The following is a 26,998-nucleotide window of genomic DNA, read 5'->3' as shown; positions in this document are numbered from 1 at the left end:
TGACCAGGGTTGTCACCACAGTCCCGTTTTGGGGATTTTCAAAGGCCAGCCCTGTTGTTCTGAGGGGCCACTCTGAGAAGGCAAACAGGGTCACTCACTACACACGGAGGAAAGACAATGAGCAAATGGCCATCGCAGAGAATTCGGTTGTGTTTCAGCAATGCTACATATTTTTCAAGACAAGTAATTCTGCCAATGATGACATCTGCGACAAAGCTTAGGGCCCGCGGGCTCCCCATGGGCCTGGTGGAGAGCAACCACGTCTGTTTGGAAGCCAGCGGCCCTTCCCGGCCCTGCCACAGGCCAGAACACAGAACTGTGGTCATGCAAGGAGCCGTGACTGAGGCCTGGGTTGGCGAGGGGGGTGGAGAGGAGGGGACATCTGCCTTTTACATTAGATCTGAAGCAACAGTAAGAAAATAACCTGAAGATATATTTAAAAATAAAAAATAGCATCACCCTTCACTCCAATTTTTTGGCGTTTCCCTTTCTCCCCTGCCCACCAGCTAAGCAGAGGGAATGAGCAGGAATGCCTCATTTTTCAGAATGGGCACCCACTCCCCATTTCACTACTGCACACCCAGGATGCGTGACTTCTTCTAAGAGACCGGCTCAAAGGTGCTCACATGAGGCCAGTGCTGGAAAACTCCCCGGCCTCCCCCGACACCCAAGCCACTGTAACCAAGCAGGGCGTCTTTGCTTCCTTCAAGTCACGAACTTGAACCACGTCCCCGACGACTGTAGATTTTTAGGAAGCAGACGCCTCTCTTAGAGCATGCTCCAGCTCATTCCACCACAGGGCCTTCCTTTGCAGTCACAGTCCACGTTGCCTCCCAAGCTCCACGGATATCAGGAGAGAATCTGCCCTTGAGAACTTGGGTGTAGGTGCTCACCACGCTGGTGGCACTGTTTCCCGAGGGAGGACGTGCTCTTCTTGGAATGCAAATAAGGACAGCAACCGTCCTCTGATCAGGTCCGTCCTGTCCCTCCAGAGGCCCCGTGCATCCCTCCCAGGCAGCAAACCACACACCAGGCCATCTCTGGGTCTCTGATGGGCAAGTTGGAACGGCAGGCTCTCCTCCCCCTCTCACCCCTCCCCTGACCAAGTCCTGCACCCCCAGCATCAGTGGGTCGGAGAGGCGTCCTCCAAGCCCAGCAGCTCTCTGACGAGTCTCTCCCCGAACTGCGCCCGGCTGTACCTCTTCACGTGGTAGGCATCTGACATTTTGTACAGGATGTAGGCGTTGTTGATGGCGATGCTGATGGCGAACCAGAACACCTGCTGCCAGGTCTTGTTTGGTTTATGAGAAATGAAATACCTGAAGACAGAGGGGAGAAGAACAGCTGACCTGATGGTTCACGGCCCCCGGAGATGCATCCCAAACGCCCCCCTCAGCATGGCCCGTGCGACGCTGCAGGCTCGCCCCCGACAGAAGCAGGAGGGCTGTGGGGGCAGGAGTCAGGCTTGGGATGTTAGGTGAGCTCTAGCTGGGGGCTTTGTCACAATAAACTTCACTTAAGACCAAAGAAGTGAAAAACAACAAGGTTGCTGGAGGAGAACCCGAAAGCCAGGTGGCAGGTGTGCTGGGGTGGTGCACAGCCCCGGAGTGGACAGGCACCTGGCAGCCCCTCCAGCTTCCCTGCTTGCTGAATGCTCCTTGCAAGGCTGTGTTCTGTGTGTCCTGTGCAGCTGCCACTCCCTCGAGGCCAAGCTCTTCCTCAGCTCCAGGCCCCTGCAGGGTGTACCCTGTTCCCGAGTGTACCTTTGCCATCCCTGCAGATGGAAGTACAGAGGTCGCCCCTCTGGGAAGCCCTCCTGGACCCTGAGGACACTGGCCTCCTTGGGAGCACCAGCCTCAGGCCTCACTCACTGCACTGTCTTCTCCATTTGTGAGTTTGCCTCAGCACCGTGTATAAAGTATGGGAGGATCAGTGTCCTCAATATCTCACGATGACTGAAATGCCCAGCACACAGCAGGCACCACAGACATCTACTCCACAAATGCCAGCTGTTTTAGAACAACCTCATAGAACACAGGAAGGTGCCGGTACATAGTAGGTGCTCAGTGAACTAAATGCCAATGTCTTTGTAACAACCTCATGGAATTTAGCAAGGTGCTGAGCACATCGTAGGCATTCAACAAAGGTTTGTTTGATGAATCACTAAGGAGTTGGGCTACCTTTCACACACAGGCTGTTTTCCAGAGAGAACCAGGTCCTTGTTTTTCCCTCTTTATCATGAAAAAGGCCAGGAAGTATAGGTTACCCTCAAAGAGGGTTCAGTCAATATCCGGTTTTGAGTTAGTCCAACCCTGTTCTAAGTGGTCAGGCTCAATCCCCGTGATTTAATACTTTTAATGTTCAATAGCTATCATTTTTTGAGTTCCCATGATGGTGGCTATAATGGCACCAGGTCGGAGGTGGCATCATGGTGTCTGGACGTCTGCACATTGTGGATCTTGTCTATGCTGTGTGTAAACTATGCATACTATGTGTATACTGAACATGAGACCACATCTGGTGATCTAAACAGGCATCCATATTTGAGAAAATTAAGGCACCCATGCTAGAAGATATGTGACTTGGGGTAGAAGTGCCCGAGCTGACGCCCAGTGTGTTAGGGGTGTGGGGGAGGACAGCAATTCAGGACAGAGGACTGGGGCAAGCGATGCCAATGGCTGGGGTCTGAGCTCACTGCTGAGGGACAGCTCGGTTCAGGTAAGCAAAGGGAAGGGTGCCTCTGGGCACAGGGAATGTGAACCTGGCATTGGGAGAGTGGAGGACGCAGAGTACCTGGGCAGAGGACTTCCATGTAAGCCCAGGTGTGCACAGGTGAGGCCAGAAGCCCAGACTGAGGGCAGGATCTTACCTCCCAGGGTCTTCGTCCTGCAGTTCTTACACTGCAGAAACTAGTGATCATCTGCCAAGACATCTATGCCGAGATGGCACAACTATGAGAGTCCTTCTGTGATGGAGGCACCTGGCCACTTACTTGCTGTATTTGTCATCGTATCTGCAGATGTAGCTCAGGTGAGCGGCAAACGCCTCCACGGCCAAGGGGCATGGGATCTCCCCACTCTTCCTTTTGATGATGACTCCTGAAGGCGAGAGACAAGATAAGCCCCTTCCTCAGCACCTCCTCCTAATGCCAATTTATAAATGTGCCTATCTTCATTCAGTTTAGCTGCCCCCGACTTAAGAATGAGCAGAGGAGGAGGATGGCGAGGAGGAGAAGGGGAGGGAGAGTTGAAGAAGAACAATCAGCACCAACCATCAGGTGCTTCAGAGGGGTTGAGGAAAGCATCAGAGTCAGGTGAATGCCACGGTATGTGCCAGCCCAGACACAGCAGCCCAAGTCATGGGGGTTCGCAGGCCTGCAGGACCCTGGCAGGCCTGAAGGGGCTCTAAGCAGCATGGGAAAGGGTGCTGCACCAGACTGGGCCTTGAAAGAGTGAAAGCGGCGACAGGACTCACTCTTCCCTCCCTCCCCCTTCTGCCAGGCTGGGTGAGGGGTGCTGGGAAGAAGAGGTGGTGGATGAGGTCAGAGAGCACCACGGAGCCCTTTCCACCTGGCTTCATCAAAGCCAAAGGGTGTCGGCAACTCGTCGCCCCACACAGGGTGACTGCAGAGTCACCCCACACAGAGCACTAGACCTCACTCCTCCTAAGTTGTGGTTTTGCATCCTTTGACAAATCTCCCAATAAGTGTGTGAGATGATGGATATGCTAATTACCCTGATCTGATCACCATACATTATCTATATCAAAACATCACTATGTGCCCCATGAAAATGTACAATTATTGTTTGTCAATTTAAAAAAGAAAAGGAGGCTGGGCACAGTGGCTCACGCCTGTAATCCCAGTACTTTGGGAGGCTGAAGCGGGCGGATCACCTGAGGCCAGAAGATTAGCCTGGCCAACATGGCAAAACCCCATCTCTACTAAAAATACAAAAATTAGCTGGGCATGGCGGCGGGTGCCTGTAATTCCAGCTACTCAGGAGGCTGAGGCAGGAGAATCACTTGAACCTGGGAGGCGGAAGTTGCCGTTTGCTGAGATTGCTGCCACTGTACTCCAGCCTGGGTGACAAGAGCGAAACTCTGTCTCAAAATGAAATAAAAAATAAAAAAGCAAAAGGGTGTAATTATTATCATTATTTTTTGAGATATGAGGTCTTGCTCTATCACTTAGGCTGAAGTACAGTGTCATGATCACAGCTCACTGCAGCCTCAAATTCCTGGGCTCAAGGGATACTCCCACCTCAGCCACCTGAAGAGCTGGGACCACAGGTATGTGCTACCAAGCCCAGCTAATTAAAACAATTTTTTAAATAGAGACTCACCATGTTGCCTAGGCTGGTCTCAAACTCCTGGCCTTACGTGACCCTCTGCCTGGGCCTCCCAAAATTCTGGGATTACACGTGCGAGCCTCCATGCTCAGCCAAAAGGAATTAGAGGCTCAGAAGCAGGAGGCAGCTGCCCTTTCCAACCCTCCCATCCCCCAGCTCCATCCTTTCATGCCTCCTCGAACTTTGGGGGCCCTACACCCTCAAACACCTTTTCCTCTACTAAGTACAGCTGGGAATGTATCCCAGGGGCACCGGGAAGGTCACGGCAAGATGAACAAATCCCATTGGCAGGGCCTGAGAAGCACACGGAGACCCATGAGCCCTCCCTGCCCCGCTGCCAAGCTACTACAGGCCATTCTGGCTTCCAAGGCCTGCCGTATGCGCCACCCACCGCAGACAACTTGGAAGATGGGAAGGACGCATTCTTCCACACAGCCGCGGCCATTCAAAGGTGGCTGGACTTGACCTACCGTTTCCTCGAACCGGCCTTCCCTCACAGCAGCAAGGGACTATGGGCACAGTGCCATTTTTCTGTATTTCTTTTTTAAGGGATTAGCTCACAGGATTGTGAAATTTCAGCAATACTTAAATGGACATGGTCAAAGTAAAATGGGCATGTCCTTTGCAGGTCCACCGGAGCTTCGTCTGGGTCCAGCCTCCTCCCGCCCCCACAACTCTCACTGAGGGACTGTGGCTGAGGAGAACAGGGTCACGCAGATCCGCTTATATACACTGAGCTGGGCTCTTTCCTTCTTTCCTCAGAAACAGCAGCATTTCACACGGAAGAAACACTGGCCAGCTTGTGGGAACCTGAGCTGTCAGGCCTGCCCTAGAGATGCAGGACCGGGGAAGCGGCCCCGGCAATGCATTTCCTAAAGCTCTCCAAGGGCCAGAAAACCACGGCGGCCCCCACACTGGACCTTTCTCCGGGCAGGAGACAATGGCCTCCTTCGCTTGCTTATGGAGCCCCTCCTCCTGAGAGACGTTCTGCTGTCGGGGGCCCGCAGTGGGGGGTTCTCCAGGGCTCAGCATGCCAGGCTCGAGGGAGGGCGTGTGAACCTGCAGTACCCGAGGACTGCCGTCTCTCTCTCCAATGCCCCTCCTGAGGGTTCCTGTCCCGGCCCCTTATTTCAGCTGCATCTGCCTCCAAGACTGAGTGGGAGGAACCCCTTTCCACACACGGGGCCCCAGCACGTGGTCCGTGCAGGTCTCCCATCTCCAGCTACGTTTTGATTTGCCTGACCTCCAGTGACAACCTTCTCTGGGTCTCAGGAGCTCTGGCCCCTTTAGGGTTCCATGTGGATGTGAGCAGGTGACCATCCCTATAAAGAAACGGAAATCCCCTTAGTTCCTTTCCCAGGACTTCCGGATGTCCCGCTCTGAGTCATTAGTGTCTCTGGTGAGTCAGTCAGGGCTGCGCTCTGAAGATTCTCGGGGCTTCCCATAGCCCCGTCCGCATAGCCACCGACCTTGCAGCTTTTCACCTCCTGATTTCAGCCCAATAAGAGCTGAGGCTCCTGGACTGCCACTGTCCCAATCTGCCTCACCACGGGACCCGGGAGACCATCTTTAACTCTTCATTTCTTTCCCATCCTTTTTCATCATTTTAAATTTAACATGGGAGTTTCACCTTGAAACTGAGCTATTTCCACACCAGATCTGCATCCTCTCCTTGAGCATTTCCCCAGTTTATAAACCAGATCACTCTCCTCTCCCTGTGATATTTTGGATTCTCAGATAGTACCCCAGCTGAAAAAGGCAAGGCAGCTGTCCTGTGACACCTTCTGATTGCTAACATTGGCAACATTAGCAAGAGGGAATCTGATAGTGACTGTCTTGACTGAGTGAATCACTGAGAACAGCGTGTACATCATGCACGACTTCGTGGTGGACGCTGTTTTCAATGCTATATGGGTCTGCACACATGTCCGTCTTCTCCGTGTCTGTCTCTGTGATGCTCAAGATCCACATGGCCCTGTCTTCCCATCTAACAGCTGTTCTGTCTTAACACCTTCCTCGGCTGTTAGTGGGTTGACTGACATTCCTGCTACCCTTCTGCAAATTTAAGTGAATGAATCAAGACCTGACTCATTCATATACAGACATTCTGCATTCTCATTAGTCTTAGTGAATCTGAATCCTAAATGGGCAGACTCCAGGAGGAAGATGACAGACCCAAGGTGGATTTCGGAAGAAAAGCAAAAGGTTTGGCTCACAATGGCAATACCCCTTGACATGTGACAGCATTTAACATTTTTTATTTTATTGAGACAGTCTCGCTCCGTTGCTCAGACTGAAGTGCAGTGTCATGATCTCGGCTCACTGCAACCTCTACCTCCTGGGCTCGAGTGATCCTCCCGCCTCAGTGCCCCACCAACACTCTCCCCCACTCACCGAGTGTTGGTGAGCTAACTTTTTAGCTAATTTTTTTTGTGGGGGGGGGGGATTTTTTGTAGAGATGGGGTTCTGCCATGTTGCCCAGACTGGTCTCAAACTCCTGGACTCAAGTGATCCTCCCAACTTGGCCTCCAAAAATGCTGGGATCACAGGTGTGAGCCATTGTGCCCAGCCTGCATTTAACTTTTTAAAAAACCTGTGCAGGCCGGGCACGGTGGCTCACGCCTGTAATCCCAGCACTTTGGGAAGCTGAGGCCGGCGGCTCATGAGGTCAGGAGATCGAGACCATCCTGGCTAACATGATGAAACCCCGTCTCTACTAAAAATAAAATAAATTAGCTGCTCATGGTGGCGGGCGCCTGTAGTCCCAGCTACTTGGGAGGTTGAGGCAGGAGAATGGCTCGAACCTGGGGGGTGGAGCTGGCAGTGAGCCAAGATCGCACCACTGCCCTCCAGCTTGGGCGACAGAGGGAGACTCCATCTCAAAAAATAAAATAAAATAAAATAAAGGAATATGCTCATACTCTGTGACAAAAAGATTCATGTTTCCTTAGAATCTGGAGTAAAAAATAATAAACCAATTCCTAAAATGTTCATACCTAGTTACATATTTCCTAAAACTGGAAATTCTGCTCAACTTCAACCAGAGTATATATGGTCATAATAGAACAGAATATAACATAGAGCTGAGAAGCAGTCTTTAGAATATATGATGTTTCAGTTTATCATCTGAGATACATATATACATATTTGAGACAGAGTCTTGCTCTGTCGGCCAGGCTGGAGCGCAGTGGCGCAATCTTGGATCACTGCAACCTCCGTCTCCTGGGTTCAAGCGATTCTCCTGCCTCGGCCTCCCGAGTAGCTGGGATTATAGGCATGAGTCACTGCACCTGGCCCTGAGTGAGATTTAAAATAAACAGGAAAAGGATGAATTACTCAATAAATGATTTAGGCACAGAGGTGCAGCTGCTGGGTCAATCCACCCTGGCCACTTAACAACAACAACGAAATAGTAGAGGCCCACTTGAGGTCACGCGTCAAAATAAATTTGAAGTGGATTATGGTAAAGAGCACAAAATTATACCATAAAACAGCCAGGTGAACTTATACTTATCTGGCCTTGGGACAGAGGAGAGACCTAAAGCATGAGAGCAGAGAAGAAATCAACAGATCCGCCTATGGAGAAATGAAAACTACTTTTATGTTAAATAATACTAATCATAAATAAAAACAGCAGGAAATGAAATACAGAAAACAATGTCCAATAGGCAGAAAACTTCCTTTCAAGTGAATGAGAACATGACAAATATCTCAAAAGGAAAACTGTAAGGAACAGAAAGAAACCACTCGAAATTAGCCAATCAACACATGGAGAAATGTGTAACCTCTCCAGCAATAAGACTGATTGATATTTAAAATCTGGGGGCATCTTCACCCATCAGAATGACAAATACAGAATAAAAAAGTAGTGCTGGTAAAGCTGGAGGCGCACCCTGTGCCCACTGCGATGGTACAGAAGTACAGCCTGTACTTCACCAGCAACCTTGAACACATCACCAGAAACCTTGACGTCGGTCCCACCCTTTGACCCAGCACTTCCGCTTTTGGATTTACCCTGAGGAAGTGATCAAAGATGTGCCCAAATGTTTATGTATGAAGACATCACTGTATCATTATTAATACTGTGAAAAAGTGGATCACTGATAGGGACACTGGCTGAAGAAATTATGGCACACCCGAAGGGAAGGAATACTAGGTACAGAAGATGATCTCTCTTCATGAGAAAAAGAACTCTAAGATGTGAACCCCAAAACAGATTTCCTGGGGAGGAGCAGCTACGAACTTTACCTTCCCCCGGGCAATTTCCCGCTCATTTCAGCTGCACCCAGGTCTGTGCCCACCTGAAGCACCCACCGAAGTGCTCACTGAGCAAGTGTGAACTTCCCCGGAGTGCTTTCCAGAGGTACCAGGGGAGGGGACAAGGGCCCCCAGAGGTGGGGAGGGAGGCTACAGTGATGCTGTGGTCATACTCTTTGGGATTTTTAAGGGACACTAGGATTCTGAACTTTATGATGTAAAATAGAATACTTTGGATCCAGAAACTGTAAGTACATTAAACACACTAAATTTCAACAGATTTAAAAATCAATTCCCCCATCAATATCCTCCTTACATGTTCCTTTGGTGTCTGCTTTAAGAGCTCCAACCCTTAAAAATAGGCTTTTAACATTTGTCATCTTAAATCCTGGATAGGATGTTGAACGTCTCCAGCTGCATTCTTTTCTCTTCATTATCTCCTTTCACTGAGCCCACATGCATGTGATGTCCTGCCTTGAGACACCTTTTCAGAGGCCATCACTTAAAATAATTTGATGGGGCTGGACACGGTGGCTCATGCCTGTAAACCCAGCACTTTGAGAGGCTGAGGCTAGAGGATCGCTTGAGGCCAGGAGTTTGAAACCAGCCTGGGCAACATAGTGAGACCCTGTCTCTACAAAAAATATAAAAAGAATTAACGGGCACAGTGGTATGCACCTGTAGTCCAAGATACTCGGGAGGCTGAGGTGGGAGGTTTGTTTGTGCTCAGGAATTTGAGGCAGAAATGAGCTATGATAGCACCACTGCACTCCAGCCTGGGTGACAGAGCAACACCCTGTCCCCAAAATAAACAAACAAAATAATTTGGTGGGAAGCAGTTCCTGCCCCTGACTCTCACACTTGTTCCCTGGAAATTCCCTTGCCCAGAACCAAGACCCTAATCACGGGAGTCTGGAAGTTCAACCCAAACTCTAGCCTTCAGCTTGCAAGGCCAATTCCAAGCCTTTCTTTTCCTTCTTCATCTCTGTTCTTCTTCCTCTACTTCCTCTTCCTCTTTCTTCTTCTTTCTTCCTCCTCATTTTTTTTTTTCTGGGTAGATGGGGGTCTTTCTATGTTGCCCAGGCAGGCTTTGAACCCCTTGGCTCAAGTAATGTCCTGCCACAGCCCCTTGTGGGTGCCACCATGCCTGGATCAAACCTTTCTTCAACTGATCCTATACACAGCACTCAAGAGCACAGCTCCCTGCAGCCCTCTACACCCAAATTGAGTACTGATGCCCATCTGCTGGGGTCCAACGATTGCAATCTCCACTGAGGCATGATGCAACTTAAGCTGGCAGGAGGTGAAGGATGGGAATAAACTAGCAACATACATTAAACACAGATGCACAAACTGCACTGCAGAAACATACACACCACACACACACATCACATACACACACACCATACCCATAACATAGACATGCACGTGTATACACACACCAAACATACAGACTACACATACCATACCATGCAAACATATACACACCACACATACAGACCACACACACACCATACCCATAACATAGACATGCACATGTATACACACACCACACATACAGACTACACACACACCATGCAAACATATACACACCACACCATACAGACCACACACACACCATGCCCATTAACATAAACACGTGTATACACATACCAACATACAGACCACACACACCATGCAAACTTACACAGCACACATCACACAAACAATACACACACTACACCCACCATACCACACATACCATACCACATACACACTCCACACCACAGTATACTATACCAATATATACACACACACCACACCCCCCATACTACCAATACATATCACATACACACTCCACACCACACACACATAAACACACACACGTCACAGAAACATACATATCACATACTCCACACTGCATACAACACACCAATATGTACACACACCACACCCACCATACCACACATACCATACCGCATACACACTCCACACCAAAGTACACACCAATATATACACACACACCACACCCACATCACAAATGTGTATCACATACACACTCCACACCACATACAACATGCCAGGCAAGCTTACACTCCACACACACGTACATGTGAGAGCACAAATCCGCACACAAACACCGGGCTCCTTGGCAGTGTCCCTTTACTAGTGAAGGGGAAAGGGGCCTTTCTTTTCTACCTCATTTGCTGTCACTTGTCTTGAGGACAGCCTCCAGGAAAGGCAGGGGAGGCTGCCCCCAAGCGCTGCGCGGCCGGGAACATTTCTGCCAGGGCCCCTTCGTCCTTTCAGTGTTCTTTTCAGTGGTTTAGTGATGATTTCACTGTACGTTACTTTAAGCATAGGCTCCTCGCTAAGTAAGTCCCTTTGTTATGAACGGATTTTAAATCCCGAGTAAAATCAATGAAGAAATCAGGGAACAGCAGACGGACCAGACGGTGCACATGCTTAACTTCTAAGGAGGACCTTGAAAGATAAGAATGGATTTTTTTCCTCCCATCAGAACAGATTTGTCACAGAATCCCCGACGATAAAGTGAAATGCCATTCAAATGCAGCCCATTATCACACCCCGTGTACAACCTGCGGGCTTCCCGGGGCTGCTTGAGCCACCTGCAAACCCCGTCAGCCTGGCACCGCTCAACAGCTTACAACGAACGGGGAGCTCTTCCCTCGCTGCTTACCCGCTGCTTCCACGCAGCCGCCACACTTAGGAGCATGGCCCCAGACGCTGGTGAATAACCGAGGGTAGTCTGGTCCCAGAGCAGCACAGCCCACAGCGGACGCCACATCCACCGCAGCGCTGGGCTCGGCCAAGCTCAACCAAACCCAGCGCACCCTGCGGTGCCAATGGCTGGCCGGCACTCACCCTGCTGCACCGGGGAGTAGGCGTTGGTCAGGAAGCGGAAATGTCCTTTGTTGTACCAGCAGATCAAGGACATGTTCCCCTTCATCTTGATTTGGTACTGGCCCCGGGCCGGGGGCGTGGCTGGGTTGGTCAGCATGGACAGTGGGAGGCCGGTGCAGTCACTCTTCCGCACGCTGAGCAAGCCGCAGCAGTAAATCCCTGGGGGGAGAGGGATGACGGATCATACACTCACCATGGTCGGAGATGCCAGTGGCTCCTCCACCCCGTGCACCCTCAAGGAAAGGATGGGACTGCCTGGTTCTGAGGCTGATGCTTGGGAGTCAGACCCTCTAGAGATCCCTCTAGAAGAGACTGCTAGAGTTTTGAGGTCTCGTATCCCTCTGTTGTCTCTCCCTGTGGCAATCTCCCCAGGTTCCTCCCTAAGAACATACAGTATGCTAAGACTGCGTGTAGGATCACAGCACAAGCAATACTGGCAGCAGCAGCAGGAGCTGTCACCTGGACCCTCGCTCAGTGTCCAGCACAGCACTACGCACGTGCACTCATCATCCCATCTACTTCAAGAAACTTCTGCACTCCATAGGTTATGGCACACACATTAGAGAAGAACTGAGGCTCGACAAGGGCGAGGACCCCAGACTCACAGCTGGGAGGGTAAAGACAGGCATGAAGCCCAGGACTGTCCAGCATCCTGGCCATGGTTACATCATCCTAATGGCATCACCAAGACATGGCTGGCTGCAAGCCCAGTGCTGAGCCAGTCCACACCGCACCCCAGGAAGCTGTCAGATGGAGCCCTCATCTCCTTGGGGAGGTATATTCAATGTGAAGGAAAGAACCATCAAAGAATGTGAACTAAACCAAGTGACCTTCCATGAGTGGGTGGAGAGCTTCCTGAGAGAGCAGGAGCTTGCGCTTGGTCTCTAAGGCCTGGAAGATTGGCATGCGGTGGCTGGTGGGCAGTAGACACCGGTATGAACAAACGTCCACCGTGGACTTGCTCACTTCCATCCTGGACTCGAGGCCTTTCAGGTCCTTCCACATCATGGGCCCGCCCCACCCTGCTGGGCCAGAAGGCCACAGGGGCCACAGGCACTCAGCTGCTCCCCAGCAGCCTAGAGGGGATGCAGAGACCCTGGGAGCTGTCTCAGCCTTTACTCTCTGCTCAGCTCCTGGAGGACTGACAGTGCCATCAGTCATCTGAACACATCACATATCCCATGCATCTGCTTTCCTCATCCCCGCATCCCACACTGCACCAGAAGAAGGACAGTTGAATGAATCTTTCCCTCTTCCGAACTCCTTTCCTGGTAGCAGGTGGGAAGGAAGATGCAACCAGAGGTGCTTTCGAGTCTCACTGCTGAAAAGAGGAGGGGTCTGCTGCTCGCAGCTCCATTCCTAGCAACCACACATGACCACTCAAGCTACTCTCATCTTGAGATGTAAAAAGGAGAATCTGTTCTTAAAAACAGGGAGGAGGATGACATGAACAAGGGTAAGGGTGTCCGAAATCACCCATCTGGGGCTCAGTCTACACCACCAGCCAAAGAGAAGCTGCATGTTCGTAAGAGGGAAAGAAGAATATCCCAGCAGCACCCAAGTTTCCATGACTCCATCCCTTTATAAACACAGAAATTATTCTAGGAATGTCCTTTCTGGCTTTTATTTTACAACGGTCCGTGTGACTCTAGGAGGGACAACCAGACTCTCAGCTCCGATTCTTCTCCTCAACCTTGGCTGCCTGTGAGAGTCTCCCAGGGTGGGGGGACACTGGCCCCGACCAATGCGATTTGTGTCCTGAGGAGGCAGGGTGCAGCCACTAGTGAGCTTCCCTGCGGATACGCTGGAGGACACTGCCCTCAGTCACGGCGGAGGAGGTACATGATGATGCCCTGGTGAAGAGCTCAGTCAGTTTAGACCCTTCTAAAAATAGGCAAGGAGATCTTTTTTATCTCTTACCTAATCTTCTCTTGAAAAAAATCCAAATTCCATATCTAAATATTTTCTTTCAGCTAGAAGATTCTTTCCCATCCTCCTCCTAATTCTCTGAGCCAAGACGCATCCCCTTCTCAGAACCACAGAAGCAGCACACCCAGCTCTTTGGGAATCATATTGATGGCCCGGGATAGTCCTCCGGCATCCCCACTCCACCTTGTCTGCACGGCATCCACCCCACTCGACACAGACACACACACACACACACAGGTACACACACAGACACACGCAGACACAGAGATGCACACACATACACACACACACAGATACAGACACACACAGACACATACATACAGGTACATATACACACACCCAGACACAAACACAGACACACACAGACACAAACACAGACTCACACACAGACATAGACACACACAGACACACACAGATACAGACACAGGTACACAGACACACACAGACACAAACACAGATGCACACACAGACACAGACATATACATACACACACAGATACAGACACACAGACACATACACACAGGTACACACACACCGAGACACAAATACAGACACACACAGACACAAACACAGACACAGACACAGATACAGACACACAGACAGACACAGGTACACACACACACAGATACAAATACACGGATGCACACACACATACAGACACACACAGACACAAACACAGATGCACACACGGACACAGACACACACACAGGTACACACACAGACACAGACACACACACAGACACAAATGCACACAGATGCACACACAGCCACAGCCACACATAGACAAACACACAGATGCACACATGAACACACACACAGACATGCAGATGCACACAGACACAAAGACACACATAGACATACACACACACACCAACAGACACACACATATAGACAGACACACACAGATGCATACACAGACACACACACAGACATACACAAAGACAGACACAGACACACACACACATACACACACACATATATCCCCTCTACTTTCAGTCCAGGTTGATGGTGTGAGGCAGGGAACAGGCCCTGGAACACACATAAACATCACACTCACAGTACCTGCACTCAGCCTTGCACAAGTCGGCAGGAGAGATGGCAGTCCCAGTTCTCACTCTGAGCTCGAACAGAGAACCCACCATTCTTCCAAAGCAGCTGGGTACTGTGCTTCAGGTACCCAATTTTCTCTCGCTTTACTTTCAGAGCCCCACTTCACATCGTCTGATCTCTCTACCCTTGATTCTTCCAACAAATAACCATTGAGCCCTGGGCTTTGCAGATGAGTAAGATGCAGCTGAGGCCAGCAAAAAGTGAAGTCCAGGGCTGCAGCCTCACTGCAGCTGCCAGGGATCCAGGATGTCAGCTGTCTACATCTCATTACTTAAGAGGGTCTAGTTTTAAGGCCAGATGTCTGACTGCTGCTGAGCAAAAGGTTTGTAATTCTAGTCTAGTGGCTGCTGCAGGGGAGCTCGCACTTTTTGTGTTTCTCCTGAGTCGACCAGATCTAAATCCCCAAAGGCAGGACAAAGTGAAGGCCAAGGCAGCTTGCCACGGGGCTCCCTGAACTGGTCCAGATCTTCTTTTTCTATAGCCCCTATTTCCTCCAGAGCCATGGAAGGGTTGCCTAGTCTTTGCCACACATGCACCAAGCACCTGAGCACCCAGAGTACCTAAGACTTTTCTGAGGCTCACTGTACTGTTCCCTGTCTTCACACAATTCTTGTCTGTCTCCTGGGAAGGGGCCACATTATAGAGGATGGGTGAGTTCCAGAGACTTCCTAGAGCCTTACTAGGAGCTGTGCCCAGGGGACACAGGCTTTTGATGGCTGCGGATTTCCAACAGGGGACATACAAAGAAATGCCCCAAAGACCGGGCAGAGCTTGGCGCAAGGTCTAGACACGTCCTCTAGACCTTGAGCCTGTGGCTCACATACCTTGCAATCTCTAGTGCCCAGCAGGGTCCAGCACACAGGGTGGCTGAGATGCATCTGTTCCCTCAAGGAAAGGCCTCATCACCTGGCATCCTGTGGTCTGTGCTTGCCACCACGCATCTGTACCCCCACGTGAACCTCTTCCACCACTTTCCTGGGGGAGGCAGGGCCACATCCCCACTAGCTCCCCACTTGACTTACCTTGCTTCTCAAACTCCTCAAACAGGGTCAGGCTGGTGATGCTGGGCCCGGTGAAGATGATGTAGTTCTTGCCTGCCGCATTCCGGCACAGGCTCCTGGCCACCATGCTGTGGAGCTGGGGCTTATTCTTCAGCGCGTCCAGGCCATCTGGGCCCCCACCTTCCTTCAGGTGGACGTAAATCTTTAATAGAAACAGACAGAGGTTAGCGTGCTCACAGCAGTGTCAGGCTGGGAGCCTGAGTATTCAGCAAGCATGGGTCTCCCGGGTCTCAGTCATCAGACTGGGAGCCCGTGGAAAAGCCCCCATCATCTTTTCAGCTCACAGGGGCTCTAGGTCACCCCCAAGCACACCCCGTGGCCTTGGCAACTGGTGACTCAGCGCCAGATGCTTCAGTTTGGAAAGGTCAAGGTGGAGGAGGAAAAGAACAAGCAGCCGCGGGTAATGGGACTGTGCAAACACATTCCCCAGCTTTCAAACACCGGAATGACTTAAATTCACTATAAATAAAGTTAAAGGCAATCTCACCTGTTAGGAATACACGTATCTGTGTACTTTCCATTTCAATACAGCTTTTTAATTCACAAGGTATGTTCATAATGACTGTTTAATTTGTTCTTTACAGTGACCCCCATCAGGCAGGCAGAAGAGGCTGATTCCCCTCACGGTGCAGAGGAGACAGGACTGAGGGCTAAACATTTGCCCAAGAGTCCAGGGCCAACAAAGAGGATGTGTGCGAGCAATTTTTAAACGTTGTTTCATGCTGCTTCCATGAACATCATCAAAGTGGTAGAGGCAGGAAAGTTAATGGATTGAAGAAGAGCATGTTCAAAAAATCCTCCAGTACAGGTGCAAGAAATGTGACTTAGAGAGAATATCTTAAACAAACAAACAAACACAACACAACAGAAAATGTGGTGTTGGATGACAGTAAGTCACTGCAAACCAGAACTGCTTGAGAAGTTCGATGGATCTGAGCCCGCCACAGATTATTTATACATTAACACACACAGCTACATGTTGCCTGTGGTTTCTATACAGATATCTACACTCAAATTTTTAAATGCTGTGTATTGTTGTTTTAATTGCTGCATCACAAATGACCACAAACTCAGTGGCTTCAACAGCGTCCATTTATGAGCTCATAGTTCTGTAGGCTGGAGGTCTGAGCAGGGCATGGCTGGCTTTTCTGCTCAGGGCAGCACAAGGCTGCAATCAAAATGTTGACTGGTGGGTTCTCATCTGGTGCTTGGGATCTGCATTCAGGTTGTTTCCTTATGGCTGCAGGACTGAGGTCCTGTGTCCCTGCTGGCCATCAGCCAAGGACTGCTCTCAGCTCCCGGGGGCAACAGGTAGTCCTTGCCACATGACCTTTTCCATTGTCAAAGCCAGCAATGATTGGCCAGGCATGGTGGCTCACACCTGTAATCCCAGCACTTCGGGAGGCTGAGGCACGTGATCACCTGAGGTCAGGAGTTCGAAACCAGCCTGACCAACATGTTGAAACCCTGTCTCTATTAAAAATGCAAAAAAGTAGCCATGTGTGGTGGCAGGCGCCTGTAATCCCAGTTACGTGGAAGGCTGAGGCAGGAGAATCACTTGAACCCAGGAGGCGGGGTTGCAGTGAGCCAAGATCGTGCCATTGCACTCCAGCCTAGGCGACAAGAGTGAAACTCCGTCTCAAAAAAAAAAAAAAAAAAAAAAGCAAGCCAGCAATGGGGACTCTTCCTGAAGCTGCATCCCTCTTGTGCTTTCTGTTAGGAAGAGCCTGGTTTCTTTTCAGGGCTTACTTGGTTAGGTTGGGCCCATGCAGGATAATTTCTTGTTAACAGATTTAGGACCATAACACATTTGCAAAATCCAAATTCCTTCTCATCAACACCCACATTAGTGTTTGAGCGAATAATGGGGAAGTGTGTGCACACCAAGGGCAGGAAGCCTGTGAGTATCTTAGAGTTCTAACACACTGGGGCACACTGCTTCCACACCAGGCACTTCTATGCATCTGAAGAACTACAACGTGATAGCTGAGAAATGGACTGCTTTCCCACCTTATTGAAACCAGCAGAGCGGAGATGACGTCAGTTTTACTCCCTGGAAAACAGACTGATTCAATGTACTTTCATGAAGACCAACAGTGAACAACATCTTCCCCATCCAAACACTCAGCGTCAGTGAGGATGTGGGGGAAATGAGCACTGTGGGGACTTGGTATAAATATGTGTAAATTTTCTGGAGGGAAATTTTGCCCATGAATCAAAGACCTTGAAGTATGGCTGTTATGGAAAACAGTATGGAAGTTCCTCAAAAAATCAAAAATAGAAAAACCATAGGATCCAGTAATCTTACTTCTGGGTACACACCCAAAGGAACTGAAATCAGGATGCTCTAAGAGATACCTGCACTCCCACGTTCACTGCTGTGTTATTCACAATTGCCAAGATATGGAAACACAAGTGTCCATCAGTGGATAAGTGGATAAAGGAAGCGTGGCATATACACAAGGTGAAATACTATTCAGCCTTTAAAAAGGAGGAAATCTTGCCATTTGCAACGACATGGACCTGGAGGACATTAAGCTAAGTGAAATCAGCCAAGCACAGGAAGAGAAATACTGTATGATCCCACTTACATGTGAACTTCAAGTTGAACTAATAGGAGAGAGTGGAATGGTGATTACCAGGGGCTGGGGGATGGAAGTGGGAGTGGGGAGGTATTGGTCAAAGAATTCAAAATCTGTTAGATAGAAGGAATAAGTTCAAGAGATCTATGGTATCACATAGTGACTACAGTTAATAACAACATATTCTTGGAAATTGCCAAGACGGTTGATTTTAAGTGTTCTCACCACAAAAAATGGTAACTATCTGATGTGATGTATATGTTAATTGGCTCGATTTGGCCATTTCAGTGCCTACATATTTCAAAGTATATTGTACACAATAAAGATATACCATTTTTATTTGTTAATTTAAAAATAAATCTTGTAAAAACCTTAAAAATATTCATGCTATTTTACTCATGAGTTTCACTTTCAGGAATTCAATCCAAGGTAACAATCAGAAATGTGTTAAAAGGATTTATATACAAAATACCGTGTCCATTTCAGGGTTTTTTATAATGGTAAAAACAAGTTAACAATGACCTAATTATCTTACATGAAAAGGAACTGATTAAAATTATATATGTAGGTATAATGGAATGTGGTACACTTTAAAAAATTGTCATGTAGAAAAAATATTTAATAACATAGAAAATGTTCACAGTATCACTGCAAGTAAAGTAGCCAGATTACAAAACAGTGCAAGTGTGTTTTTATACAGATGTGTTTATACAGATATGTTGACTATACACTCAAACAGCTATTTCTGTATAAAAAGTATTTATCAGAATGACAGCTATGCTGGACTTTTAACATTTTTGATGTTAAATATGTAATACAAACCAAATCAGAAAAAGACCCACTAAAAATAATTATAAAATAACTTCCTTATCAGGATTACTCAAGCATAGGAGTATTTGGAATTTGCAGTGTCTGTAGGGTCTGAGTGAATGGTTATTCATCATTTCCACACCTGGAGATGATGATGACTCTGAGAATCAGGTCAGCCTCTTGCTGTCTTGGAATTAACATATTTTCCCAAATGCCAGTGATGTGCAGCTGAGATTTTACAACTCCTGGGTAGAATACGGAAGGCAGCACTGTTGCAGGACTGTCTTGAAATTACTCAGCCTCGTGTCTGCACATGCATCTCTGAAAACTGCCATTTTTCCAGACTCCAGCCAGTCTCTTCTGAAGAAGCAGACACTCAACTGGGATGTCACAGGAGAAGGGGACAGGCACTGAGCCAAAGGCACTGAGGCAAAGGAGACAGGCGCTGAGCCAAAGGTCAAAGATTTCTTATTAGGAAATCTGGAAGAAGGATACAGCCAAAAAGTGGCACCAATGAGAGTCCAAAGAGAGTCCCAAATGTGTGGCACTCATTGCTATAAAATAATGAGTTTCTAAAAGTGAACATAAAGTAGGACCTTCATTTAAATAAATACAAAAGATGGTAACCTTGAAAGTCTCAGTTGAGGGCATGATTTAGAAAAAAACTGTTGGCAAGGTAGTCAAAATCTGGCCAGGAAAAGGCTCAGTCCAAGAGGTCCTGCTGGGTCTGACAGTTAGGCAGGTCCGGTACCCGACTGATCCTGGTTTGCTTTGACACAATAACCTCAGTGGTCAAAGGCAGTCACTTGTTTCCCTTAGTTGGATGAGCAACCTCCAACGAAGTCTTATCCCATCCATGCCCTATTGCTACAAATGCTTAAGCTATACAAGCTATGCTAATGATTGCATCCAGGTTTAAGAGACTATCCTAAGGAATCCTGCCAGTAATCTGAGAAACAGCAGAATCACTGGGAACCCACACATGTATTCAGACGCTGGGTTGGGTACTTTCTACAAGAGCTCCCCAGACACAACACGGAAGTAAATACCATTCACTTAGATGTGTGACTACTTCCTGGTCTGCTTTTCAAAAAGTCAGATATCTCCCTAGACATTTCTAGAGAAGGCATTACCATACTAATATGGTTCCACCAAATGTGTAGACATAGATGACTTCCTATCACTGGGCAAAATGCAGCCAGCCACAGACACTTCTGAGCTACAAGACTGTTTGACAAGTATCTCTAGGGCAGGAAAATGTACCATTTGGTGGTTGCCAAGCTTTTCACTTTTCCTAAAAAGTTTTGTTTTGCTCCTATGATTTATTAATTTTTAAATGCATATATTTAGGAAAGTAGGCATGAAAGTTTATTACTATATGGCATTATACTTTGCCCCAGACTAGTATTCCCAATGTTGCATACTTTATACTGACATTACAACAAAAAGGATAGGAAATATGGATTATAGCAGTTAACACCCTGGGGGACACATACAGTACATGGCATTTATCTTAGCTCTCCTGAAATGCCCCCGTGACCTCCAGAGGCAGGATCCAGTTCATCTTTTCCCTCAACTTCTCAAAAGAACAGTAAGGCTAGTGGCAGTAGCTGCTGACTCCCCAGCTGATAGTTCCACTAAGCTGTCGCTGGGATCGGGGGGCACCCTCCTGCCTCTCCAACACAAAGAACTGGAGAAAGCCTAGTTCAGCTATACTAGTCTTGACCAATGAATGACCCTACTTCTCTTTCAGCACAGAAGCGAATCAGTTTCCTCAGTGAAAAGCAGATCTGGGGGAAGGGTATCACATTGTGGGGACTGGTGATCCCTTCCTTGAGTCTTTTATCGCTAGTGTGCAAGGAGCCATGAAGGTGTAAGTAATTCAGCTGTGGGGAAACAGCACAGCAGTGCATGATCTGCACTCACTGAAGATGCAGAATGAGATCGGGGGTGTGTGCGGCTGTCACCTGGGACATCTGTACGGGACAGCCACTTGAGAGAGCTGTGAATTGTAAATGACAGTCACTTGTCATGAGAGGAACTGAGGCAGGGAGGGTGAGTTCTGGGATACATGGGCACAGGCTGTCATTCACTGGCTTGTGGGTTTTGGGGCAAGTTACTTAATTGCTCTGAGCCTTGCTTTCCTTATCTGTAAGGACACCACCACCATATGCACCTTGCAAGGCCGTTGTCTTTAAGTGAAAACTGTGCACATAGAAGTGATTTTTTAATATAGCAAAGCTCTGTAACTGTGCTCCCAGTGTGGCTGCCTTCAGCCACATATGGCTGTTTTCATTTACATTTAAATCAACTAAAATGAAAAATTCAGTCCTGTGGCCACACTGGTCACAATGCAAATAGTCAACAGTCACACGAGGCTAGGAACTGCCATCACAGAGAGCACAGATATGAAACATTTCCATCACTGCAGAGAGTCCTGCTGGACAATGCTGCTTGTGCCATCTTCGTGTATTAGCTGGGGCTTCCAGCAAAGTCTCTAAGTCATCACCATACTGATGACTTTCATCTCTCATTGCCCAGTTTCTCTCTCATGCCTCTCACCGTGACCATGCCCAGGAAGAGCTCATGTGCTGAGTCTGTTCATGGTCCTTCTCCTCTCTGGCTGCACCTTCAGCACCGCTGACCCCTGTGGGAGCCTTGCCTTCATCTCATCCCAAAGCTCAAAGCCTGAGGTGGTTCTTTCAAAATGACAGGTTGGAGGAGGAACATGTATCAGCATGTGGGCTCTCTGTACACACTCATGTCCGTGCAGCTGAAGATTCTAAGTTCTTTAAGGAGAGGGCTGAATCTGATCCACTCAGTACCTGGTGCACTTACCTGGGCACTTAATAAATACTTCATTGTCATCTTTGAAGTCCTATACAGTAAAGAGGTATGGGTGGATTAACTTCATTCAAAAGATGGAGAAAGAAGGTAGTTTTCAGCTACTTGCTCAAGGACACAAAGAGGTCCACAGTGATGTCTTCTACCTCAGCCAATCCCATCCTCAACTTACTGCATCCAACCTGGATAGGATCTCATGCCAGCATCCTCCTCACTGCACAATTAAACAAATGGACACATGTCCTGCCCTGCCCAGCTTCTGAATCCACAAGCAAAATTCACTCTAACCAATTAATTCCACGGTGGCCCTCACTTTTAGAGCCAATTCAATTAGTTATCGGTCAAGAGCAAAATATTTCACTTAGTATGTACAAAGATTGAGTCAAATAAGCAAAAAAAAAAAAAAACACTTTAGCTCACCTTCCTTAAATTCTTTCAACATAAATAGTATGTCTCAAAACAAGGGAAATCAGTGACATGGATGCTAGACCACTATCCTACCAACAATCAAGCTGGATAAAAGATACTTTGCTTTTTGTCTAAATCAGGAAAAGTTCTCCCTTGGGGGAGTTAACATAGCCTGTTGGTTAAGAAAGTGGGATCTCCCAGCTACTCGGGAGGCTGAGGCAGGAGAATGGCGTAGACCCGGGAGGCGGAGCTTGCAGTGAGCTGAGATCCGGCCACTGCACTCCAGCCTGGGCGACAGAGCGAGACTCCGTCTCCAAAAAAAAAAAAAAAAAAAAAAGAAAGTGGGATCTAAGGTCAGAATGGCTGGGTTTAATCCCAGGTCTACTGCTTTACAGATGTAATTTTAGGCAAAGTAGCAAATTTCTCTGTGCCTCAGTTTCCTTACCGAGAAACAGTGGCAGTGACATTACTTGCCTCATGAGGCCCTTGTGGAGGAAAAATGAATAGTGCATGTGAAGTGTTTAAGCACAGAGACTGGCCCACAACACACACTCTGTAGATGTTCGTTATTCTTTCCTGAACACCAGAAGCAGCTGCCAGAATCCACAGATGAGACTGAGGAAGGAAAGGGGCTTCCAGGTCAGCTAGCTTAGCAACACGGGGCGCACGGATCTCATTCAGAGTGTCCCTCACAGATGTCATGAGGGCTCTGCCTGGACAGATTCCATGATGTGTGCAGGGGGTAGGAAGCAGGGGTCCTTTTGCTTGGGGGTTCCATCTTGAATTCTGGCTTCTAAAGCCCATCTACTTCCGGAGTATGTCAATGCCCAGCGTGAACCTGAATCCCTGCCTCCACTGAGCAGGGCTGTCATCCAGAATTGCCTCCTTGACATGACAGCCACCCAGTCCTCTAAAGACAGTCTGTCCTGTCTTCTTCAGATGACACCTCCTTATGTCCCTCCAAGCCCCACTCAGGACACCACTCAGGACACCTCCCAGGCATCTGCTCTTCAGCCCCTCCTCGGTGTTTGTCCATCTGTCAACATCCCAATAGGAACACTGGTCTCATGCTGCAGAGGCAGATGCCTGGCCCAACACGTGCAAACAGGATAAATGTGCTCTTTTAGATTATACCATTAAAAGAAAATAGTGGACCATTTTTTTTCCCTGCTCCAAAGAATCTTGGGGCTGCATTAATCACTAAAGGTCGACAGAATATTAACCTGTTGGCCAATTTTTCCTGCTGGATCCTCGATCTTTTTGACATTGTGAAGCCTGAACAGCAGTCTCTGCAGAGAACTGCTGGAGGGTTTTCTTTCCACCCACAGACAGGGCACAGCCTTCCAGGATGAGCAGCCACAACATCTTGGATCGAGGAACTCCAATTGCCCAATTAGGTGGCTTTTCCCTACACTGGAAGATTCATCATCGTATAAACCTCTCCTTTTTCATCTCCTTGGCTCACAGGGGAGCCTGCAGATGAGGGGAGAGGAAGGGAACCTTGGCTAGCTCCCATGCTTGCACCCCCTCTGCAAACAGGGTAGGGCTGGAGGGTGTTTTGACGTCTAGGTCAGTCCTTAGGAGGCCTGTGACACAGAATAAATACAGACAGTCTCTAATTTACACTGGTTTGACTTAAGATTTTTTGACTTCATGATCATGTGAAAGCAATAGGCATTCAGTAGAAATTCCTTCAAATGTTGACCTTTTCCTCGGCTAGTGATATGCTGTGCAATGCTGCGTGGCGATGCTGGGTGGTGGCAGTAGCTGCAGCTCCCCGTCAGCCAGGTGATCATGAGGGTAAACAACCATGAAATATTCAACACTTTATTATAAAAGAGGCTTTTGTGTTAATTTTGCCCAGCTGCAGGATAATGTAAGTGTTCTGGGCATGTTTAAGGTAGACGAGGCTAAACTATGCTGTTTGGTAGGTTAGTTATATTAAATGCATTTTTTTTTTTTTTTCTAGAAGTGGAGTCTCATTATGTTGTCCAGGCTGGTCTCAAACTCCTGGCCTCAAGCAGTCTCCTCCCTCAGCCTCCCACATTACTGGTACTACAGGAACTTGCCACTGCACCCAGCTTTAAATGCATTTTTGACTTAAGACATTTTCTTTTTTTTTTGAGATAGGGTTTTGTTGTGACACCCAGGCTGGAGTGCAGTGGTGCAATCATGGCTTATTGCAGCCTTGATCTCCCAGGCTCAAGGGATCCTTCCTCCTCAGCCACCCAAGTAGCTGGGTCTACAGGTGTGTGCCACCACACTCAGCTAATTTTTATATTTTTTGTGGAGACAAAGTTTTGCCATGTTGCCCAGGCTGGTCTTGAACTCCTGGACTCAAGTGATCTGCCTACCTTGGCCTCCCAAAGTGCTGAGACTACAAGTGTGAGTCACTGTGCTTAACCTGACAAGACATTTTCAACTTACTAGGGGTTTATCACAGGGACGTAACCCCATTATAAGTCGAGGAGCTTCCGTATGCTGTCTTAAGTGCACCATGGTATCTAGCAGTGGGTAACCAGCAGTGGGAAAGCCAGCCTGGGTAAACAGCAGTGGGAAAGGCAAAAAAGAAGGCATTGGCTGTGGCCTCATATATACCCAGCATTCTGCACCCAAGGAGCAAGCATATCTCAAGATTTCCTGAGCCCTACCTTATAAATAATTCCCTGCCTGCTTATTCTTGTCTTAAGTGCTGCTATTAAAACGTTGGGTGTCTTGGTGCTTGACCTGTGGCAAAAGCTCATAGCTGCTCTCTCCTTTGCACACCACACACCCTGCCGCATACGCCTCTGGGGGTGTTTCTTACCCCTACAGGGGCCTTCCTGTAGCCCTGCGATGTACAGACACACCTCCAGTACTGCATTTGTCACTCTATTTCGATGAGTATTTTTAACGTGTCCATCTCTCCTACTGGAGAGGCAGTGAGGGCTCCCTCTATCTCTAGTTCTGAGGGGCCAAGCACGAAGCTCAGTCTATGGTGGTGTGGTTAACCAAACAGTCCAGGCCTAGATTTGCATTGGTACAAGTCTTATCTTCCCATCTCTTTATTGTAAAACTTCTTGAAAACAGGGACTTGTCCAACTCTTACCGATAAATAAATAATAAAAATAAATAGAGATTATTAGCTAAAAAAAGCAAGACTGAAGAAAGTATTGCCCTGGCCCTCTAGTTCAGACTCCCAGGTGGTCAACAGCAGTGAGAATCAGAGAAGCAAACAGGCCTGAATAAACCAGGTGCGCCAGAGAAAGCCCCCTGTAGTAGCCAGGATTCTCCCGAGACACAGAAGCAGTAGTGTGTATATAAATACAATTATGTATGGAAGGTGGGAGGGTGGGAGAGTGGGAGGAAGAGGCAGAGGTATTTATTTTAAGGAACTGGCTCATGCAAATCAGAGGCTGACAAGTCCAAAAATCAGGGAAGCCCAGCAGGCTGGGTACTCAGGGACAAGGTGCTGCTGAAGCCCGAAGGCCCTCTGCTGGCAGAATTCCCTTTTTCTCGGGGTACAGCAATCATTTTCATTTTCTTTTCTTTTTTCTTTCTTTCTCTCTCTCTTTTTTTTTTTTTGAGATGGATTTTCACTCTTGTTGCCCAGGCTGGAGTGCAGTGGTGCGATCTCGGCTCACTGCAACCGCCGCCTCCCAGGTTCAAGCGATTCTGCTGTCTCAGCCTCCCAAGTAGCTAGGATTACAGGCATGCGGCACCACACACAGCTAATTTTTTTGTATTTTTAGTAGAGACTGAGTTTCACCATGTTGGTCAGGCTGGTCTTGAACTCTGACCTCAGGTGATCCACCCACCTTGGCCTCCCAAAGTACTGGGATTACAGGCGTGAGCCACAGCACCCGGCCAGCAATCACTTTCTTAAGGGCTTCAGCTGATTGGCTGAGGCCCACCCACATTATGGAGGCTAATGTGTTTTCCTCAAAAGCCACCCATTTAAATTTTAATCTCATCTAAACAGCACACCTTCCCAGCAACATCTAGACTACTATTTGACCAAATAGCTGGGTACCATGGTCCAGTCAAGTTGAGACATCAAAGTGACCATCACATCCCCAAGCCTGGCTGATATCAAGGGGTAAAGCTAGAAAGCCGGCTCAGGCAGGAAGTAAAGAACAGGCACTCCCAGGCATCCCTGCACCCCACAGAGACGCTGGAGGACGGACTGGCTCAACAACGCTACAAGTCAGTGACCGCAAGTACTGCCCCTGCATGGAATACAGACAGACGGTGACAGGGCTGAGGGCCAGGAAGCACATGCGCTGTCCCAGCCATTCATCTGTCCCTCCCTGGGAGCCCCACGCGCAGTCCTGGGAGAGCGGGAGATCGTGGCCAGTCTGACCCGGGGAAGTGAGACGAGCTTCACGGGAGACAGAGTAGAGCTTGCAACTAGACCACGGCCCCTCCTCCGAGCTCCCAAAGCACTGACAGGGAATCTGGAAGGCACCTGGGCTCATGGGAGATCCACCACTTCCAGGTATCAGTGCGCTATGCAGCTAAGAGATGTGCCCTCATCTGCTGCAATGATGGAAAAGTTCTAGAGAGGATGATGGTGACAGCTGCACAACACTGAATGTAGTTAATGCCACTGAGTCACACACTTAACAATGGTGAAAATGGAAAATTTTATGTTATCTGCATTTTACCACCACAAAAAGCTATGCTTGTTGATAACAGAACCATGCCTCTCTTTTTATCCCTCACAACATATATTTCATTTCTCACCATTCCTCATATTAAAGTT

At 48.3% G+C, this 26,998-nt stretch overlaps 1 protein-coding gene across 5 annotated transcripts in view; it reads right to left on the bottom strand.

Annotated features, from left to right (window-relative positions):
- Positions 1 to 266: 266 nt before the first annotated feature.
- The window catches only part of LOC105499153 (piggyBac transposable element derived 5), a 104,666-nt gene continuing 77,934 nt past the window's right edge, over positions 267 to 26,998 (bottom strand). For all 5 annotated transcript variants that reach the window (XM_011771625.2, XM_011771626.2, XM_071074534.1 and 2 more), the window contains exons 4-7: positions 15,572 to 15,752; positions 11,472 to 11,669; positions 2,993 to 3,098; positions 267 to 1,319 (exon numbers count right to left, since the gene is read on the bottom strand). In XM_011771625.2, the coding sequence (XP_011769927.1) occupies positions 1,124 to 1,319; positions 2,993 to 3,098; positions 11,472 to 11,669; positions 15,572 to 15,752 (681 nt within the window). In that variant the 3' untranslated portion in view covers positions 267 to 1,123. The remainder of the gene's footprint in view (positions 1,320 to 2,992; positions 3,099 to 11,471; positions 11,670 to 15,571; positions 15,753 to 26,998) is intronic.

Source organism: Macaca nemestrina, chromosome 1 (genome assembly GCF_043159975.1).
Source record: "Macaca nemestrina isolate mMacNem1 chromosome 1, mMacNem.hap1, whole genome shotgun sequence".
Lineage (NCBI taxonomy): Eukaryota > Metazoa > Chordata > Mammalia > Primates > Cercopithecidae > Macaca > Macaca nemestrina.
The sequence above is the reverse complement of the archived record's forward strand: the minus strand, read 5'-3'. Positions and strand labels throughout refer to the sequence as shown.